At 45.8% G+C, this 23,284-nt stretch overlaps 2 protein-coding genes across 4 annotated transcripts in view; one reads left to right on the forward strand and one right to left on the reverse strand.

Annotated features, from left to right (window-relative positions):
• LOC148476841 (uncharacterized) overlaps positions 1 to 23,284 on the reverse strand; it is a 223,941-nt gene that overhangs the window by 160,279 nt on the left and 40,378 nt on the right. The window lies entirely within an intron of this gene.
• On the forward strand, positions 160 to 21,622 carry LOC148476843 (uncharacterized). 3 transcript variants are annotated; one of them, XM_088457560.1, is made up of 7 exons: positions 160 to 245; positions 16,203 to 16,367; positions 17,664 to 17,855; positions 17,935 to 18,058; positions 18,175 to 18,272; positions 18,416 to 18,863; positions 20,442 to 21,622. In XM_088457560.1, the coding sequence occupies exons 2-7, from the start codon at positions 16,290 to 16,292 to the stop codon at positions 21,431 to 21,433; spliced, it is 1,932 nt and encodes a 643-aa protein (XP_088313686.1). In that variant the 5' UTR covers positions 160 to 245; positions 16,203 to 16,289; the 3' UTR covers positions 21,434 to 21,622. The 3 variants fall into 3 exon arrangements, with proteins under 3 accessions (XP_088313686.1, XP_088313688.1, XP_088313687.1); XM_088457562.1 differs by having other exon boundaries at positions 17,980 to 18,058; XM_088457561.1 differs by lacking the exon at positions 160 to 245 and adding an exon at positions 12,735 to 12,820.

Below are 23,284 nucleotides of genomic sequence, written 5' to 3' on the forward strand. Positions count from 1 at the left end.
ATGGATGAGTTCCATTTCCCGTGTGTGGAACGCACATCCCGGAAGTAGGGTGAAACGCACATCCAGGAAGTAGGGTGAAACGCACATCCAGGAAGTAGGGTGGAACGCACAGCCCGAAAGTAGGGTGTGATTGGCTGGGTATTGGCTCGTTCTCTCTGACGTCATCAAGCAGTTTCAGACCATGTGATCAGACCATGTGACTGTTCACACACAGAGTTCTGCAGGCTGCATTGGGAAAGAATAAGGTTGGAGACGGTGCTGGGGGCATGAGGGGCAGAGGGCAGTGTGAGGGGGAAGATATCTGGTGGGCATGTAAGAGAGCTTTATAGCATTCATAGGTTAGGCTGGGCTATGTGTCCATAAAGTGTTTTGCACGCCCCCTCTGCCCACCTCCCATGTCTCACATGCCCTCCACCAGCCATTGCCCCCACCATGTCTCCTCCCCGCCAGCCTCTCCTGTCATTGGGTGCAGGGCTGTCCTGGATCCCACGATGGTGACGGAGATGAGAGATTATTACTATTGTGTTACCATTACTGCCTATAGCTGTCATTACTTCCCCCTTATTGGTGTGGCGCAGAGCCGCACACGATGGTGACGGAGATGAGATTATTACTATAGTGTTACCATTACTGCCTATAGCTGCCATTACTTCCCCCTTATTGGTGTGACGCAGAGCCGCACACGATGGTGACGGAGATGAGATTATTACTATAGTGTTACCATTACTGCCTATAGCTGCCATTACTTCCCCCTTATTGGTGTGACGCAGAGCCGCACACGATGGTGACGGAGATGAGATTATTACTATAGTGTTACCATTACTGCCTATAGCTGTCATTACTTCCCCCTTATTGGTGTGGCGCAGAGCCGCACACGATGGTGACGGAGATGAGAGATTATTACTATTGTGTTACCATTACTGCCTATAGCTGCCATTACTTCCCCCTTATTGGTGTGACGCAGAGCCGCACACGATGGTGACGGAGATGAGAGATTATTACTATAGTGTTACCATTACTGCCTATAGCTGTCATTACTTCCCCCTTATTGGTGTGGCGCAGAGCCGCACACGATGGTGACGGAGATGAGATTATTACTATAGTGTTACCATTACTGCCTATAGCTGCCATTACTTCCCCCTTATTGGTGTGACGCAGAGCCGCACACGATGGTGACGGAGATGAGATTATTACTATAGTGTTACCATTACTGCCTATAGCTGCCATTACTTCCCCCTTATTGGTGTGACGCAGAGCCGCACACGATGGTGACGGAGATGAGATTATTACTATAGTGTTACCATTACTGCCTATAGCTGCCATTACTTCCCCCTTATTGGTGTGACGCAGAGCCGCACACGATGGTGATGGAGATGAGAGATTATTACTATTGTGTTACCATTACTGCCTATAGCTGCCATTACCTCCCCCTTATTGGTGTGACGCAGAGCCGCACACAATGGTGACGGAGATGAGAGGTTATTACTATTGTGTTACCATTACTGCCTATAGCTGCCATTACTTCCCCCTTATTGGTGTGACGCAGAGCCGCACACGATGGTGACGGAGATGAGAGATTATTACTATTGTGTTACCATTACTGCGTATAGCTGCCATTACTTCCCCCTTATTGGTGTGACGCAGAGCCGCACACGATGGTGACGGAGATGAGAGATTATTACTATAGTGTTACCATTACTGCCTATAGCTGTCATTACTTCCCCCTTATTGGTGTGACGCAGAGCCGTACACGATGGTGACGGAGATGAGATTATTACTATAGTGTTACCATTACTGCCTATAGCTGCCATTACTTCCCCCTTATTGGTGTGACGCAGAGCCGCACACGATGGTGACGGAGATGAGATTATTACTATAGTGTTACCATTACTGCCTATAGCTGCCATTACTTCCCCCTTATTGGTGTGACGCAGAGCCGCACACGATGGTGACGGAGATGAGATTATTACTATAGTGTTACCATTACTGCCTATAGCTGCCATTACTTCCCCCTTATTGGTGTGACGCAGAGCCGCACACGATGGTGATGGAGATGAGAGATTATTACTATTGTGTTACCATTACTGCCTATAGCTGCCATTACCTCCCCCTTATTGGTGTGACGCAGAGCCGCACACGATGGTGACGGAGATGAGAGGTTATTACTATTGTGTTACCATTACTGCCTATAGCTGCCATTACTTCCCCCTTATTGGTGTGACGCAGAGCCGCACACGATGGTGACGGAGATGAGATTATTACTATTGTGTTACCATTACTGCCTATAGCTGCCATTACTTCCTCCTTATTGGTGTGACGCAGAGCCGCACACGATGGTGACGGAGATGAGAGATTATTACTGTAGTGTTACCATTACTGCCTATAGCTGCCATTACTTCCCCCTTATTGGTGTGACGCAGAGCCGTACACGATGGTGACGGAGATGAGATTATTACTGTAGTGTTACCATTACTGCCTATAGCTGCCATTACTTCCCCCTTATTGGTGTGACGCAGAGCCGCACACGATGGTGACGGAGATGAGATTATTACTATTGTGTTACCATTACTGCCTATAGCTGCCATTACTTCCCCCTTATTGGTGTGATGCAGAGCCGTACACGATGGTGACGGAGATGAGATTATTACTGTAGTGTTACCATTACTGCCTATAGCTGCCATTACTTCCCCCTTATTGGTGTGACGCAGAGCCGCACACGATGGTGAAGGAGATGAGATTATTACTATTGTGTTACCATTACTGCCTATAGCTGCCATTACTTCCTCCTTATTGGTGTGACGCAGAGCCGCACACGATGGTGACGGAGATGAGAGATTATTACTATTGTGTTACCATTACTGCCTATAGCTGTCATTACTTCCCCCTTATTGGTGTGACGCAGAGCCGCACACGATGGAGACGGAGATGAGATTATTACTATAGTGTTACCATTACTGCCTATAGCTGCCATTACTTCCCCCTTATTGGTGTGACGCAGACCCGCACACGATGGTGACGGAGATGAGATTATTACTATTGTGTTACCATTACTGCCTATAGCTGCCATTACTTCCCCCTTATTGGTGTGACGCAGAGCCGCACACGATGGTGACGGAGATGAGAGATTATTACTATTGTGTTACCATTACTGCCTATAGCTGTCATTACTTCCCCCTTATTGGTGTGACGCAGAGCCGCACACGATGGTGACGGAGATGAGATTATTACTATTGTGTTACCATTACTGCCTATAGCTGTCATTACTTCCCCCTTATTGGTGTGACGCAGAGCCGCACACGATGGTGACGGAGATGAGATTATTACTATAGTGTTACCATTACTGCCTATAGCTGCCATTACTTCCCCCTTATTGGTGTGACGCAGACCCGCACACGATGGTGACGGAGATGAGATTATTACTATTGTGTTACCATTACTGCCTATAGCTGCCATTACTTCCCCCTTATTGGTGTGACGCAGAGCCGCACACGATGGTGACGGAGATGAGAGATTATTACTATTGTGTTACCATTACTGCCTATAGCTGCCATTACTTCCCCCTTATTGGTGTGACGCAGAGCCGTACACGATGGTGACGGAGATGAGATTATTACTATTGTGTTACCATTACTGCCTATAGCTGCCATTACTTCCTCCTTATTGGTGTGACGCAGAGCCGCACACGATGGTGACGGAGATGAGATTATTACTATTGTGTTACCATTACTGCCTATAGCTGCCATTACTTCCCCCTTATTGGTGTGACGCAGAGCCGCATACGATGGTGACGGTGATGAGATTATTACTATTGTGTTACCATTACTGCCTATAGCTGCCATTACTTCCCCCTTATTGGTGTGACGCAGAGCCGCACACAATGGTGACGGAGATGAGATTATTACTATTGTGTTACCATTACTGCCTATAGCTGCCATTACTTCCCCCTTATTGGTGTGACGCAGAGCCGCATACGATGGTGACGGTGATGAGATTATTACTATTGTGTTACCATTGCTGCCTATAGCTGCCATTACTTCCTCCTTATTGGTGTGACGCAGAGCCGCACACGATGGTGACGGAGATGAGATTATTACTATTGTGTTACCATTACTGCCTATAGCTGCCATTACTTCCCCCTTATTGGTGTGACGCAGAGCCGCACACGATGGTGACGGAGATGAGATTATTACTATTGTGTTACCATTACAGCCTATAGCTGCCATTACTTCCTCCTTATTGGTGTGACGCAGAGCCGCACACGATGGTGACGGAGATGAGATTATTACTATAGTGTTACCATTACTGCCTATAGCTGCCATTACTTCCCCCTTATTGGTGTGACGCAGAGCCGCACACGATGGTGACGGAGATGAGATTATTACTATTGTGTTACCATTACTGCCTATAGCTGCCATTACTTCCCCCTTATTGGTGTGACGCAGAGCCGCACACGATGGTGACGGAGATGAGATTATTACTATTGTGTTACCATTACTGCCTATAGCTGCCATTACTTCCCCCTTATTGGTGTGACGCAGAGCCGCACACGATGGTGAAGGAGATGAGATTATTACTATTGTGTTACCATTACTGCCTATAGCTGCCATTACTTCCCCCTTATTGGTGTGACGCAGAACCGCACACGATGGTGACGGAGATGAGATTATTACTATTGTGTTACCATTACTGCCTATAGCTGTCATTACTTCCTCCTTATTGGTGTGACGCAGAGCCGCACACGATGGTGACGGAGATGAGATTATTACTATAGTGTTACCATTACTGCCTATAGCTGCCATTACTTCCCCCTTATTGGTGTGACGCAGAGCCGCACACGATGGTGACGGAGATGAGAGGTTATTACTATTGTGTTACCATTACTGCCTATAGCTGCCATTACTTCCCCCTTATCGGTGTGACGCAGAGCCGCACACGATGGTGACGGAGATGAGATTATTACTGTAGTGTTACCATTACTGCCTATAGCTGCCATTACTTCCCCCTTATTGGTGTGACGCAGAGCCGTACACGATGGTGAAGGAGATGAGATTATTACTGTAGTGTTACCATTACTGCCTATAGCTGCCATTACTTCCCCCTTATTGGTGTGACGCAGAGCCGTACACGATGGTGACGGAGATGAGAGATTATTACTATAGTGTTACCATTACTGCCTATAGCTGCCATTACTTCCCCCTTATTGGTGTGACGCAGAGCCGCACACGATGGTGAAGGAGATGAGAGATTATTACTATTGTGTTACCATTACTGCCTATAGCTGCCATTACTTCCCCCTTATTGGTGTGACGCAGAGCCGCACACGATGGTGACGGAGATGAGAGATTATTACTATTGTGTTACCATTACAGCCTATAGCTGCCATTACTTCCTCCTTATTGGTGTGACGCAGAGCCGCACACGATGGTGACGGAGATGAGATTATTACTATTGTGTTACCATTACTGCCTATAGCTGCCATTACTTCCTCCTTATTGGTGTGACGCAGAGCCGCACACGATGGTGACGGAGATGAGAGATTATTACTATTGTGTTACCATTACTGCCTATAGCTGCCATTACTTCCTCCTTATTGGTGTGACGCAGAGCCGCACACGATGGTGAAGGAGATGAGATTATTACTATTGTGTTACCATTACTGCCTATAGCTGCCATTACTTCCCCCTTATTGGTGTGACGCAGAGCCGCACACGATGGTGACGGAGATGAGATTATTACTATTGTGTTACCATTACTGCCTATAGCTGCCATTACTTCCCCCTTATTGGTGTGACGCAGAGCCGTACACGATGGTGACGGAGATGAGAGATTATTACTATAGTGTTACCATTACTGCCTATAGCTGCCATTACTTCCCCCTTATTGGTGTGACGCAGAGCCGCACACGATGGTGACGGAGATGAGAGATTATTACTATTGTGTTACCATTACTGCCTATAGCTGCCATTACTTCCCCCTTATTGGTGTGACGCAGAGCCGCACACGATGGTGACGGAGATGAGATTATTACTATTGTGTTACCATTACTGCCTATAGCTGCCATTACTTCCTCCTTATTGGTGTGACGCAGAGCCGTACACGATGGTGACGGAGATGAGAGATTATTACTATAGTGTTACCATTACTGCCTATAGCTGCCATTACTTCCCCCTTATTGGTGTGACGCAGAGCCGCACACGATGGTGACGGAGATGAGAGATTATTACTATTGTGTTACCATTACTGCCTATAGCTGCCATTACTTCCCCCTTATTGGTGTGACGCAGAGCCGCACACGATGGTGACGGAGATGAGATTATTACTATAGTGTTACCATTACTGCCTATAGCTGCCATTACTTCCCCCTTATTGGTGTGACGCAGAGCCGCACACGATGGTGATGGAGATGAGATTATTACTATTGTGTTACCATTACTGCCTATAGCTGCCATTACTTCCCCCTTATTGGTGTGACGCAGAGCCGCATACGATGGTGACGGTGATGAGATTATTACTATTGTGTTACCATTGCTGCCTATAGCTGCCATTACTTCCTCCTTATTGGTGTGACGCAGAGCCGCACACGATGGTGACGGAGATGAGATTATTACTATTGTGTTACCATTACTGCCTATAGCTGCCATTACTTCCCCCTTATTGGTGTGACGCAGAGCCGCACACGATGGTGACGGAGATGAGATTATTACTATTGTGTTACCATTACAGCCTATAGCTGCCATTACTTCCTCCTTATTGGTGTGACGCAGAGCCGCACACGATGGTGACGGAGATGAGATTATTACTATAGTGTTACCATTACTGCCTATAGCTGCCATTACTTCCCCCTTATTGGTGTGACGCAGAGCCGCACACGATGGTGACGGAGATGAGATTATTACTATTGTGTTACCATTACTGCCTATAGCTGCCATTACTTCCCCCTTATTGGTGTGACGCAGAGCCGCACACGATGGTGACGGAGATGAGATTATTACTATTGTGTTACCATTACTGCCTATAGCTGCCATTACTTCCCCCTTATTGGTGTGACGCAGAGCCGCACACGATGGTGAAGGAGATGAGATTATTACTATTGTGTTACCATTACTGCCTATAGCTGCCATTACTTCCCCCTTATTGGTGTGACGCAGAGCCGCACACGATGGTGACGGAGATGAGATTATTACTATTGTGTTACCATTACTGCCTATAGCTGTCATTACTTCCTCCTTATTGGTGTGACGCAGAGCCGCACACGATGGTGACGGAGATGAGATTATTACTATAGTGTTACCATTACTGCCTATAGCTGCCATTACTTCCCCCTTATTGGTGTGACGCAGAGCCGCACACGATGGTGACGGAGATGAGAGGTTATTACTATTGTGTTACCATTACTGCCTATAGCTGCCATTACTTCCCCCTTATCGGTGTGACGCAGAGCCGCACACGATGGTGACGGAGATGAGATTATTACTGTAGTGTTACCATTACTGCCTATAGCTGCCATTACTTCCCCCTTATTGGTGTGACGCAGAGCCGTACACGATGGTGAAGGAGATGAGATTATTACTGTAGTGTTACCATTACTGCCTATAGCTGCCATTACTTCCCCCTTATTGGTGTGACGCAGAGCCGTACACGATGGTGACGGAGATGAGAGATTATTACTATAGTGTTACCATTACTGCCTATAGCTGCCATTACTTCCCCCTTATTGGTGTGACGCAGAGCCGCACACGATGGTGAAGGAGATGAGAGATTATTACTATTGTGTTACCATTACTGCCTATAGCTGCCATTACTTCCCCCTTATTGGTGTGACGCAGAGCCGCACACGATGGTGACGGAGATGAGAGATTATTACTATTGTGTTACCATTACAGCCTATAGCTGCCATTACTTCCTCCTTATTGGTGTGACGCAGAGCCGCACACGATGGTGACGGAGATGAGATTATTACTATTGTGTTACCATTACTGCCTATAGCTGCCATTACTTCCTCCTTATTGGTGTGACGCAGAGCCGCACACGATGGTGACGGAGATGAGAGATTATTACTATTGTGTTACCATTACTGCCTATAGCTGCCATTACTTCCTCCTTATTGGTGTGACGCAGAGCCGCACACGATGGTGAAGGAGATGAGATTATTACTATTGTGTTACCATTACTGCCTATAGCTGCCATTACTTCCCCCTTATTGGTGTGACGCAGAGCCGCACACGATGGTGACGGAGATGAGATTATTACTATTGTGTTACCATTACTGCCTATAGCTGCCATTACTTCCCCCTTATTGGTGTGACGCAGAGCCGTACACGATGGTGACGGAGATGAGAGATTATTACTATAGTGTTACCATTACTGCCTATAGCTGCCATTACTTCCCCCTTATTGGTGTGACGCAGAGCCGCACACGATGGTGACGGAGATGAGAGATTATTACTATTGTGTTACCATTACTGCCTATAGCTGCCATTACTTCCCCCTTATTGGTGTGACGCAGAGCCGCACACGATGGTGACGGAGATGAGATTATTACTATTGTGTTACCATTACTGCCTATAGCTGCCATTACTTCCTCCTTATTGGTGTGACGCAGAGCCGTACACGATGGTGACGGAGATGAGAGATTATTACTATAGTGTTACCATTACTGCCTATAGCTGCCATTACTTCCCCCTTATTGGTGTGACGCAGAGCCGCACACGATGGTGACGGAGATGAGAGATTATTACTATTGTGTTACCATTACTGCCTATAGCTGCCATTACTTCCCCCTTATTGGTGTGACGCAGAGCCGCACACGATGGTGACGGAGATGAGATTATTACTATAGTGTTACCATTACTGCCTATAGCTGCCATTACTTCCCCCTTATTGGTGTGACGCAGAGCCGCACACGATGGTGACGGAGATGAGAGATTATTACTATAGTGTTACCATTACTGCCTATAGCTGCCATTACTTCCTCCTTATTGGTGTGACGCAGAGCCGCACACGATGGTGACGGTGATGAGATTATTACTATTGTGTTACCATTACTGCCTATAGCTGCCATTACTTCCCCCTTATTGGTGTGACGCAGAGCCGCACACGATGGTGACGGAGATGAGATTATTACTATTGTGTTACCATTACTGCCTATAGCTGCCATTACTTCCCCCTTATTGGTGTGACGCAGAGCCGCACACGATGGTGACGGAGATGAGATTATTACTATTGTGTTACCATTACTGCCTATAGCTGCCATTACTTCCCCCTTATTGGTGTGACGCAGAGCCGCACACGATGGTGACGGAGATGAGATTATTACTATTGTGTTACCATTACTGCCTATAGCTGCCATTACTTCCCCCTTATTGGTGTGACGCAGAGCCGCACACGATGGTGACGGAGATGAGATTATTACTATTGTGTTACCATTACTGCCTATAGCTGCCATTACTTCCTCCTTATTGGTGTGACGCAGAGCCGCACACAATGGTGACGGAGATGAGAGATTATTACTATTGTGTTACCATTACTGCCTATAGCTGCCATTACTTCCCCCTTATTGGTGTGACGCAGAGCCGCACACGATGGTGACGGAGATGAGATTATTACTATTGTGTTACCATTACTGCCTATAGCTGCCATTACTTCCTCCTTATTGGTGTGACGCAGAGCCGCACACGATGGTGACTGAGATGAGATTATTACTATTGTGTTACCATTACTGCCTATAGCTGCCATTACTTCCTCCTTATTGGTGTGACGCAGAGCCGCACACGATGGTGACGGTGATGAGATTATTACTATTGTGTTACCATTACTGCCTATAGCTGCCATTACTTCCCCCTTATTGGTGTGACGCAGAGCCGCACACGATGGTGATGGAGATGAGATTATTACTATAGTGTTACCATTACTGCCTATAGCTGCCATTACTTCCCCCTTATTAGTGTGACGCAGAGCCGCACACGATGGTGACGGAGATGAGATTATTACTATAGTGTTACCATTACTGCCTATAGCTGCCATTACTTCCCCCTTATTGGTGTGACGCAGAGCCGCACACGATGGTGACGGAGATGAGATTATAACTATTGTGTTACCATTACTGCCTACAGCTGCCATTACTTCCCCCTTATTGGTGTGACGCAGAGCCGCACACGATGGTGACGGAGATGAGATTATTACTATTGTGTTACCATTACTGCCTATAGCTGCCATTACTTCCCCCTTATTGGTGTGACGCAGAGCCGCACACGATGGTGACGGAGATGAGATTATTACTATTGTGTTACCATTACTGCCTATAGCTGCCATTACTTCCCCCTTATTGGTGTGACGCAGAGCCGCACACGATGGTGACGGAGATGAGATTATTACTATTGTGTTACCATTACTGCCTATAGCTGCCATTACTTCCCCCTTATTGGTGTGACGCAGAGCCGCACACGATGGTGACGGAGATGAGATTATTACTATAGTGTTACCATTACTGCCTATAGCTGCCATTACTTCCCCCTTATTGGTGTGACGCAGAGCCGCACACGATGGTGACGGAGATGAGATTATTACTATTGTGTTACCATTACTGCCTATAGCTGCCATTACTTCCCCCTTATTGGTGTGACGCAGAGCCGCACACGATGGTGACGGAGATGAGATTATTACTATTGTGTTACCATTACTGCCTATAGCTGCCATTACTTCCTCCTTATTGGTGTGACGCAGAGCCGCACACGATGGTGACGGAGATGAGATTATTACTATTGTGTTACCATTACTGCCTATAGCTGCCATTACTTCCTCCTTATTGGTGTGACGCAGAGCCGCACACGATGGTGACGGTGATGAGATTATTACTATTGTGTTACCATTACTGCCTATAGCTGCCATTACTTCCCCCTTATTGGTGTGACGCAGAGCCGCACACGATGGTGACGGAGATGAGATTATTACTATTGTGTTACCATTACTGCCTATAGCTGCCATTACTTCCCCCTTATTGGTGTGACGCAGAGCCGCACACGATGGTGACGGAGATGAGAGATTATTACTATTGTGTTACCATTACTGCCTATAGCTGCCATTACTTCCTCCTTATTGGTGTGACGCAGAGCCGCACACGATGGTGACGGTGATGAGATTATTACTATTGTGTTACCATTACTGCCTATAGCTGCCATTACTTCCCCCTTATTGGTGTGACGCAGAGCCGCACACGATGGTGACGGAGATGAGATTATTACTATTGTGTTACCATTACTGCCTATAGCTGCCATTACTTCCCCCTTATTGGTGTGACGCAGAGCCGCACACGATGGTGACGGAGATGAGATTATTACTATTGTGTTACCATTACTGCCTATAGCTGCCATTACTTCCCCCTTATTGGTGTGACGCAGAGCCGCACACGATGATGACGGAGATGAGATTATTACTATTGTGTTACCATTACTGCCTATAGCTGCCATTACTTCCCCCTTATTGGTGTGACGCAGAGCCGCACACGATGGTGACGGAGATGAGAGATTATTACTATTGTGTTACCATTACTGCCTATAGCTGCCATTACTTCCCCCTTATTGGTGTGACGCAGAGCCGCACACGATGGTGACGGAGATGAGAGATTATTACTATTGTGTTACCATTACTGCCTATAGCTGCCATTACTTCCCCCTTATTGGTGTGACGCAGAGCCGCACACGATGGTGACGGAGATGAGATTATTACTATTGTGTTACCATTACTGCCTATAGCTGCCATTACTTCCCCCTTATTGGTGTGACGCAGAGCCGTACACGATGGTGACGGAGATGAGAGATTATTACTATTGTGTTACCATTACTGCCTATAGCTGCCATTACTTCCCCCTTATTGGTGTGACGCAGAGCCGCACACGATGGTGACGGTGATGAGATTATTACTATTGTGTTACCATTACTGCCTATAGCTGCCATTACTTCCCCCTTATTGGTGTGACGCAGAGCCGCACACGATGGTGACGGAGATGAGATTATTACTATTGTGTTACCATTACTGCCTATAGCTGCCATTACTTCCCCCTTATTGGTGTGACGCAGAGCCGCACACGATGGTGACGGAGATGAGAGATTATTACTATTGTGTTACCATTACTGCCTATAGCTGCCATTACTTCCCCCTTATTGGTGTGACGCAGAGCCGCACACGATGGTGACGGAGATGAGATTATTACTATTGTGTTACCATTACTGCCTATAGCTGCCATTACTTCCCCCTTATTGGTGTGACGCAGAGCCGCACACGATGGTGACGGAGATGAGATTATTACTATTGTGTTACCATTACTGCCTATAGCTGCCATTACTTCCCCCTTATTGGTGTGACGCAGAGCCGCACACGATGGTGACGGAGATGAGAGATTATTACTATTGTGTTACCATTACTGCCTATAGCTGCCATTACTTCCCCCTTATTGGTGTGACGCAGAGCCGCACACGATGGTGACGGAGATGAGAGATTATTACTATTGTGTTACCATTACTGCCTATAGCTGCCATTACTTCCCCCTTATTGGTGTGACGCAGAGCCGCACACGATGGTGACATCGCCCACATCTGGTTGTAGAGCTCAGTGTAACTTCTGTTCCCTGGATTACAGAGGTTACTGGCCGGGTACAGTCCCTTCTAGTGTGCCCTGTAAGTGACAGCTGGGGGATGTAGGGAGAGCAATGCCATATACACCCTGCAGGGGGCGTGCATGAGACACTTCCTGTGTGACCCGGATGTGATGGGAATATGGCTGCTGGGGTCACTGCACGGCTAATCCTATAGTTCTACGTTACTTAGTAAGTGCTATAGGACTATAGGGTGGGGGGAGTGTGTATAATAACCAGGGGCTCAGGGCACAGGAAAGCCCCCCAGTATTAGCTGTATAATGCCAGCCTGTCCTGCAGCAGGGTACAGTTGTGGCACGGTAACAGGGCAAGCCTGGGCAATAACACAGGGGTCCTGCTTACCAGGGTTACCAGACGCACATAATATGTATTGGGTGAGTGACCCAGCCTCCAGCCCATGTGCCCGGTCATGGCAGTGTATACGCTGCCCAGGTGCTGTGTAACTTGGATGTCTCATGTTGCTGCCCCTTTATCCTATATTTATAAATATGTGGCGCAATCTCCATTGTTACTATGATACAGGTGGTGCAGACCCCATTGTTACTATAATACAGGTGGTGCAGACCCCATTGTTACTATAATACAGGTGGCGCAGACTCAGTTGTTACTATAATACAAATGGCGCAGACCCAGTTACTATAATACAGGTGGCGCAGACTCAGTTGTTACTATAATACAGGTGGCGCAGACCCAGTTGTTACTATAATACAGGTGGCGCAGACCCAGTTACTATAATACAGGTGGCGCAGACCCAGTTGTTACTATAATACAGGTGGCGCAGACCCAGTTGTTACTATAATACAGGTGGTGCAGACTCAGTTGTTACTATAATACAGGTGGTGCAGACCCCATTGTTACTATAATGCAGGTGGTGCAGACTCAGTTGTTACTATAATACAGATGGTGCAGACTCAGTTGTTACTATAATACAGGTGGCGCAGACTCAGTTGTTACTATAATACAGGTGGCGCAGACCCAGTTGTTACTATAATACAGGTGGCGCAGACCCAGTTGTTACTATAATAAAGGTGGCGCAGACCCAGTTGTTACTATAATACAGGTGGCGCAGACTCAGTTGTTACTATAATACAGGTGGCGCAGACCCAGTTGTTACTATAATAAAGGTGGCGCAGACCCAGTTGTTACTATAATAAAGGTGGCGCAGAGTCAGTAGTTACTATAATACAGGTGGCACGGACCATACTTGCTTGGTAACAGACCGCTATCTGGTGTCTTGGTAGCATTAAATGGGTCAGTGGGATTTGGTAAATATATGGGACGGTAGTGTATAGATCCCCTTCACTAGATGTACCTGGAAGTGACATGGAGTGAGGGCAGAAGTGCGGTTCCATACCCATAAAGGCCAACAAAAGAAGAAATTTGTCCTCTTGCGGTCTCGCTTTGTTTGCAACACGTCGGGCACGGGGGCTCGCTTCACTTGCTACAGGTTTATATTCCTCCTCTATGTCCACATGGTTAGTAGGGAATGACGTTGGTAGTAACTGATGAATTCAGGGTACATCTACGGACGGGGATCTATCCACTACCATATGGAATCCTCCTGAATGGCTCAGCTCACTGCAGCGCCCCCTGCCTCTGTGGAGCCATCAGTGCACGTCCTCATTTGGGGGTATGTGACAGCTCTGCTATCTGCAGACACGGTGGGGATACATGCACCCTCACCACTACCGTGCCTTCTCTATCACTGTACATTGTGACCAGATCTGAGGGCAGGGTTACTACCTTTTCATTTTACAGGTTCCTGAACAGGAGACGTTTCCAAAAACAGCACTGTATATGCTATAAAGGCAACTCATGCCCTTTTATATGACTTAGATCCCCCTTGTGCCCCTTTATAAGCCTCAGAGCCCAATCACACCCCTATTTATGCCTTAGAGACCCTTATGCCATATGCCAGCCCAAAGCCCCCACATGCTCCTTTATATGCCTCAGGGCCTCCTCACACCTCTTTTTATGCCTTAGAGCCCCTTATGCCATTATATGCCAGCCCAAAGCCCCCACATGCTCCTTTGTATGCCTCAGGGCCTCCTCACACCCCTTTTTATGCCTTAGAGCCCCTTATGCCATTATATGCCAGCCCAAAGCCCCCACATGCTCCTTTATATGCCTCAGGGCCTCCTCACACCCCTTTTAATGCCTTAGAGCCCCCTTGCAACCCTTTACATTGGTTGCCTGCTAGTGTGACTAAGAGACCGTATGATAGTATGCAGCTGGCATCGATAAATAGGAAGAGGTGCTAGTATGGAGCTACAGTATGCTAGCCTGCCGTTCTGGGTGCTCATACAGAGCTAGAGTATATCTGCCATCTATTCTGGATGCCAGAATGGAGTTTTGAGTGCATTAGCAATGCGTTCCCGGTGCGGGATTAGAGCTCTGATAACCTTAACCAACTGTGGCGGAGTGAGCTCTGATTATGTTAGCCAGGTGTTTGGGCTGCCGCAATTGATCCCTGAGTACAATAGCCAGCAATTATAGGTGCTGGTATAGGGCTACGAGAACATTGGCCATTCATTATAGCTGCCCCGATTGGTTCTCCCCAGTGCCTCAGCCATCCATTCCGGGTTCAAGAATAGGGCTCTAAGTACCTGAGCCCTTCATTCCAGATGCTCGAGTAGGTGTTGGAGGAATAGTCCTATCTGAGTTGCCAGAACAGATGTGAGGTTACGAGTTCCATCTCTTCCAGCTCCCGGAATAGGTGTCTCAGTATTATGGGTGTAAATAGAGCTTTGTGGCCCCACAGCATTATTCTGAAGGGCCTCTACAAAACACCCAGAGGATGAGGGCATTTGCATACCAGGGGTCCACAATAATAAATCATCCTTCACGTCGACCCCAACATTGGGGGCAACATCATCATATCTAGGGAGGGGACTATTAACCCTCTCACCAAGGAAAGCTCAGGCCAACCATGGTTACCAAGGCACTAATAGAGGGGGTACCAGGGTCAGTGTAACTCCCAATACGTGGATCAGGTCTGCTTCCTCAGACATATTGAATCAAGTGTGTGTCGTGGAGGTCAATGACTCTTGGACATGAGAGGACCATTGGTGTAACCTCCAGCATTGCCGTGTAGGGGTCACTCAGCAGCCCTTTGAAGCTGGGTCAGAGGAGCTTCTGAGAAACACTGACCTAGACTCTGTCTCTGGGAATGAGGGGACTTAGTGGTCACTCAGTGTACTCTTACATTTATATAACAACAGCAACATGATAGCGTAGTGGACTGCATTTCTACGCTGTTCTGGGGTCGTGAATTCAACTCCTAACCAAGGTTCTGTGTGGATTCTGTATGTTCCAGTGTTTGCATTGGTTTCTTCCCACTCTGCAAATCCACACTGGTACGTTAGTTTGCTTCTTTCATAAATACCCCGTGTGTGTATGTATGTGTGTGTGTGTAGGCTGTCCATGTGGTAGGAAATGTAGGAAAGGCAGGGACAGATGTGACTAAATATTCCCTGTAAAGCGCTGTGTAATATGTGCTCACTACATAGATAACTGGTAAGAAATAGCTTCTAATATTTATATTTATTCCTAGATTTCTGTGCAGTGAGGAGTCAGATCCTTGTTACTAGAAGTCACGTGAGGGTGAGACGTGTCCTGTATAAATCTCTGATCACTGAGGATGGACAAGGGCAGGAGTCACATGACTGAGAGGATACTAAATCTCACCCTGGAGATCATCTACCTGCTGACTGGGGAGGTGAGAGGGTCTGGGAGTGTCACAGTGACATCACTTATATCTATAGTAATAATACAGGGACATGACTGGGGAGGTGAGGGGATCTGGGAGTGTCACAGTGACATCACTTATATCTATAGTAATAATACAGGGACATGACTGGGGAGGTGAGAGGATCTGGGAGTGTCACAGTGACATCACTTATATCTATAGTAATAATACAGGGACATGACTGGGGAGGTGAGAGGATCTGAGAGTGTCACAGTGACATCACTTATATCTATAGTAATAATACAGGGACATGACTGGGGAGGTGAGAGGGTCTGGGAGTGTCACAGTGACATCACTTATATCTATAGTAATAATACAGGGACATGACTGAGGAGGTGAGAGGATCTGAGAGTGTCACAGTGACATCACTTATATCTATAGTAATAATACAGGGACATGACTGGGGAGGTGAGAGGGTCTGGGAGTGTCACAGTGACATCACTTATATCTATAGTAATAATACAGGGACATGACTGGGGAGGTGAGAGGATCTGAGAGTGTCACAGTGACATCACTTATATCTATAGTAATAATACAGGGACATGACTGGGGAGGTGAGGGGATCTGGGAGTGTCACAGTGACATCACTTATATCTATAGTAATAATACAGGGACATGACTGGGGAGGTGAGAGGATCTGAGAGTGTCACAGTGACATCACTTATATCTATAGTAATAATACAGGGACATGACTGGGGAGGTGAGGGGATCAGGGAGTGTCACAGTGACATCACTTATATCTATAGTAATAATACAGGGACATGACTGGGGAGGTGAGGGGATCTGGGAGTGTCATAGTCACATCACCTATATCTATAGTAATAATACAGGGACATGACTGGGGAGGTGAGGGGATCTGGGAGTGTCACAGTGACATCACTTATATCTATAGTAATAATACAGGGACATTACTGGGGAGGTGAGGGGGTCTGGGACTGTCACAGTGACATCACTTATATCTATAGTAATATCCGAGTAGCAGGGAGCCGGTCTCAGATATAGTATTAATCCCACAGTCCTCACTGGAGTTGGTATTTATTACATTGCTATTGTTGTTCTCTTTCTGTCACTTACAAAAAACTTATTGGGCTGCAAGAGATACTATATACTCCACATTTTCATATATATGGTAGATTGTTATAAGATTTTTTTTTTGTTGTAAAATACGAGTCTACTTGAATATTATGCAATGTGATCACCTGAATAAACAGCCCCATTTAAGTGGAGTTTAATTGACCTTCTCATTTATATTTCCCCAATACACAGGGTTACACAGTAGTGAGGAAGTCATCTGGTGAGAGTAAGACACCCAGCAGCCGTCCCTGTGTATCAGGAGGATTGAGCAGGACCCAGACCCCCATGACGGTGCCTCCACCTCACTCACTGATGCATGAGAGACACAATGACCAGAAGATCCTGGAACTCATAAACAAGATCATTCAGCTGCTGACTGGAGAGGTGACTGCTGGGAATGGGACATTATACAGTAACACCAGGGGATGTGTCTGGGTGATGACTCTATCATTGTGTGTGTCAGGTTCCTATAAGGTGTCTGGATGTCGCTGTCTATGTCTCCATGCAGGAGTGGGAGTATATAGAGGAACACAGGGGTCTGTACAAGGACGTGATGATGGAGAATCACCGGCCCCTCACATCACTGGGTAAGAGAAGACTGTCATTTATTGTACAGGGGAGAGGAGGTTTGGGAGCCTCTATATACACATAACCTGATAATCACATATATACAATGTACTCAGTCACTATGTGTCTCCTACAGATGGACCCAGTAATAGAAATACCCCAGAGAGATGTTTCCGTCCTCTTTATTCACAGGATTGTATAGATGAGAATCAGAGGATCCCACAGGCGCATCAGGTAGGTGGGATTTAGGGTCTCACAAATATACTAAAGGGACTGTCACTATATGATCTGTAGAGAAGCTGTGTGTGTCTTATGCACTGATATTATACTATTTAGTCTCAATTAAATCAGACATTATTGTTATATGGGTCATTTAGAATGAAGATCTTGCTGATATGAAGGCAGAAGATATAGAGGGAGAAGAAGAGTCGTATGTGACTGATATAAAGGCGGAAGATATAGAGGGAGAAGAAGAGACGTATGTGACTGATATAAAGGCAGAAGATATAGAGGGAGAAGAAGAGACGTATGTGACTGATATAAAGGCAGAAGATATAGAGGGAGAAGAAGAAACGTATGTGACTGATATGAAGGCACAAGATACAGAGGGAGAAGAAGAGACGTATGTGACTGATATAAAGGCAGAAGATATAGAGGGAGAAGAAGAGACGTATGTGACTGATATGAAGGTAGAAGATATAGCGGGAGAAGAAGAGACGTATGTGACTGATATAAAGGCAGAAGATATAGAGGGAGAAGAAGAGACATATGTGAGGAGTGATCAGCAGTGTAAGAAGGAAAAAATCCCTACATATATCAGCACAGGTGAGTTATAAACCCTTATAACATATTCTCTTTGCTCAGTCACTACATCGATGTACAAGCTTATGAGGGAATTGTATCTGCACATTGGGGGAGTCAGGGGCCATCAGCCTCTAAGTCTCATGCTCTCCCCCCCAACCATCCGGAGCCACCAGCCCCTATTAGACTCCTGCTCTCCCCCTCACATCATGTCACTGTGTGTTACCAGCTGAGAGATCTGACCAGTCTCCTCCCCACACTCTCTGGTGTTTCTCATACATCAGGAGCCAACAGCCCCTATTATACCCCTGCTCTCCCCCTCACATCATGTCACTGTGTGTTACCAGCCCAGAGATCTGACCAGTGTCTCCTCCCTGCACTATAAAACCATATACTCCCACATCACAACAAACTCCATGTATACACACACACCAGCTATAAGCACACACTTATTATTGCATAGTCCTTCCACCAATGCTTTTCTACAATGAATGATTCAACCTATAATAGTACTAATAGTACTATGTGTGTGACGCTTTGGAGAGAGGTGGTGAGTCTGAGAGAGTGAGAGTTCCAGCAGTGGGTAGCAGCACAAGGAAAGTCTTGGAGGCAGGAGTGGGAGGATATAATGATGTGGACGGAGAGGCACCAGGCATAGGCAGAGCAAAGTAGGTGATGAGAGTGTGGAGGGAGATGTAGAAATAGATGAAAGGGTGAGACGTATGGTGGCTTTATAGATGATTGGGAGGAGTTTGAATGTTTTCTCGTGGGGATGGGGAGCCAGTGTAGGACCTGAGTAGAGGAAAGGCAGTTTGTAGTTTGGTGAAGATGAGCCAGGCAGAAGCATTGAGTACAGATTTCAGTGGAGAGAAATGGGTGTTGAGGAGGCCACATAGGAGGGAGGTTACAATAGCCCTGTTTAGAGATGAACAGTGAGTTGATGAGGGTTTTATGGTGCGTACACACGGTACGATCAGTCAGCGATAACAATATCGCTGGCTGATCGTCCTGCACCTTCCCGGTGTGCTAAATGATCATTATTGTTCATCCAGCACACCACCAACCCACCAACAACAGGCCAGCAATCCGCGATCAACGATCGTGGGTCCCTATGTGACCTGGTCGATATCGACCAGGTTACAGCATGCACGGCCGATGGACAATATCGTTATTGTCCATACGTGCCCGTGCATCACTGGTCGTTTGGGGGTTAGAAGGCACTAAAAAATGCACGATATGAACGATATTGTTCATATTGTACATTTTTATCGTACCGTGTGTTAGCACCATAAGTTACCTCCAGGGTGAGAGAGGGTCTGATCCTGGAGATATTTTGAAGGTGGAAGCGGCAAGACTGGGAGAGGTACTGAATGTGGGAATTGAAGCAGAGGGCGGAGTTAAGGATATCTCCAAGACAGTGGACTTGTGAGATAGAAGAGATGGTGAGGTTGTCGATGGATAATAAAATTGAAGGAGGTGAGTGAACTCCAGATGGTGGGAAGCCAATCATTTCAGTCTTATACATATTGAGTTTAAGCGCAGAGACATCCAAGAACATTTGCTCTCAATGTAAATTGTTTATTCTTATACATTTGTTTCCAGTAGATGGACGCACAAGCAGGAATACCTCGCAGGGAGATCTCATCGTGTCACCAGATTTTAAAATAGAAGATAAGAACATCAGACCGGATTCTCCAGGAGAAACTCCAATTACCCTAAATATACATCCAGCACTTCACAGTGCGGATATGTCATCTGGTCCCTCTAATGATGAGGAACGTTCTCTTGATAATTCAGATCTTGCTACACACAGTACAGCTCATATAGGTAATAGAATACTATCTAAAACTGGTAAAAGTTCTATACGTCGGTCAGTTTCTGTTAGACATCAGAAAACTCACACAGTTGAGAAACCATTTCCATGTTCTGAGTGTGGGAAATGTTTTACACAGAAATCTAATCTTGTTACACATCAGAGACGTCACACAGGTGAGAAGCCATTTCTATGCTCTGAGTGTGGGAAAAGTTTTTCAGTAAAATCTGATCTTGTTACACATCAGAGAACTCACACAAGTGTGAAGTCATTTTCATGTTCTGAGTGTGGAAAATGTTTTACATATAAATTTGATCTTGTTGCACATGAGAGAACTCATACAGGTGAGAAGCCATTTCAATGCTCTGAGTGTGGGAAATGCTTTACCCAGAAATCTCTTTGTGTTAGACATCAGATGACACACACTGGTGAGAAGCCATTTACTTGCTCTGAGTGTGGGAAATGTTTTTCATATAAAGCAGCTCTTGTTATACATCAGAGAAATCACACAGGTGAGAAACCATTTCCATGTTCTGAGTGTGGGAAATGTTTTGCACAGAAATCAGGTGCTGATACTCATCAGAGACATCATACAGGTGAGAAACCTTTTCCATGCTCTGAGTGTGGGAAATGTTTTAGATATAAATCAGCTCTTGTTACACATCAGAAAACTCACACAGGTGAGAAACCATTTCCATGCTCTGAGTGTGGGAAATGTTTTACACGAAAAACGAGCCTTGTTAGACATCAGATGTCACACGTGAGAAAAGTATTTAATTGAGCTGATACAAAACAGGGATTTGGTAACACTCCAGTCACACAGTAGTTTAAGTTCTCCATCCGCAGATAATTGGTATGTGTGTCATTAATATAAAGAGAGGAGGAATGTACAGTGCTAGAGATATCTCGACAACAATAATTAATATAGGGCTTGGTAAATGCATTAAAATGTCTCATATCTAATACGAATATACCCAGGGGATATTATATATATATATATATATATATATATATACATACATACATACATACATACATATACATACATACACGCACGCACTAGCTGGAGTACCTGGCGTTGCCCGGAATTTTAAGAATGTTTGCACATCATCCTCCAACAAACCCCTCCTTAGGCAGGCCTCACGAAAAGTGTGACAAACTTCCACAGTCCTAAGGTCTTTGAAGGAAGTAGGACCTGTAACGGTATAAAGCAAACTTCGGTGACAGAAGCATTCAAAATTTGTCGGATGTACAGTGTAAACATGGCAAAGAGCTTCTGTTGCTCTGATACCAGGATGACTGTGTACTTCCTGGTTGCTGGATCGCACTATGAAATGCACAGCAACTACTTCCAGTTCCTTGTGCAGCTGTTTCCGGCATTCAGGGTCTCCATGGTGTATAAGATTCATCCAATCGGTTTTACCCTTCAGGGGCTGACAAAGGAATGAACCGGAAGTAGCCTCTGTGCGTTCCATAGTGCAGTCCAGCAACCAAGGAGATAAACAAAAAAGTTTGGTCGCCACTGTTGACACCATCTAGTTGTGTAAGCTCATGCATGAGCAAGTATAAATAAAAATTTGTGCTGCAGAGCTGCGTGTTTGCATCCCAGTATAGTTGTCATCTTTATGTGCCTGACTGTAAATCAAATGGATCTCTCCTCATGGATGCAGATATCAATTTTTACCATATTCAGACTCATAATAAGCCTGGCTTAATATAAATAGTGGTGTCATCAGTGCAGGTTTGTTGACTGTGTTGGCAGTGCAAGGGTGTTCTCAATACAGGGTGTCGGCAGAGCGGGGGTGCCAGTGGTGTCATCAGTCATGTGTGCTGGCAGTGCAGGGGTGCTGGTGGTGTCAGTGTGGGGGTCGCTAAGGGTGTCCTGAGTATGTGTGTTTTTTAATTATTTAAAAATTAACAGTAATTTCGATTTAAATTTTTTTATAGTTGCCTCTGCCGTGTTTAATACGCTCCTATATCAAATTTTACGATCTTGGCTTGTAAACTGTGGATTTGTATAGAAAGACAGAAGGACAAATTTTCATATATATACTACCGTTCAAAAGTTTGGGGGTCACCCAGACAATTTCGTGTTTTACATGAAAACTGACTTTTATTTATCAAATGAGTTGCAAAATGAATAGAAGATATAGTCAAGCCATTGGCAAGGTTAGAAATAATGATTTTTATTTGAAATAATAATTTTGTCCTTCAAACTTTGCTTTAGTCAAAGAATGCTCCTTTTGCAGCAATTACAGCATTGCAGGCCTTTGGCATTCTAGCTGTTAATTTGTTGAGGTAATCTGAAGAAATAGCACCTCCCACAAGTTGGACTGGCTTGAATGGGCACTTCTTGCGTACCATGTGGTCAAGCTGCTCCCACAACAGGTCAATGGGGTTGAGATCTGGTGACTGCACTGGCCACTCCATTACAGACAGAATACCAGCTGCCTGCTTCTTCCCTAAATAATTATTGCATAATTTGGAGGTGTGCTTTGGGTCATTGTCCTGTTGGCGGAGGAAATTGGCTGCAATCAAGCGCTGTCCACAGGGTATGGCATGGCGTTGCAAAATGGAGTGATAGCTTCCTTATTCACAATTCCTTTTACCTTGTACAAATCTCCTACTTTAC

This window comes from Taudactylus pleione, unplaced genomic scaffold, assembly GCF_031769625.1.
Source record: "Taudactylus pleione unplaced genomic scaffold, aTauple2 ptg000768l, whole genome shotgun sequence".
NCBI classification, from domain to species: domain Eukaryota; kingdom Metazoa; phylum Chordata; class Amphibia; order Anura; family Myobatrachidae; genus Taudactylus; species Taudactylus pleione.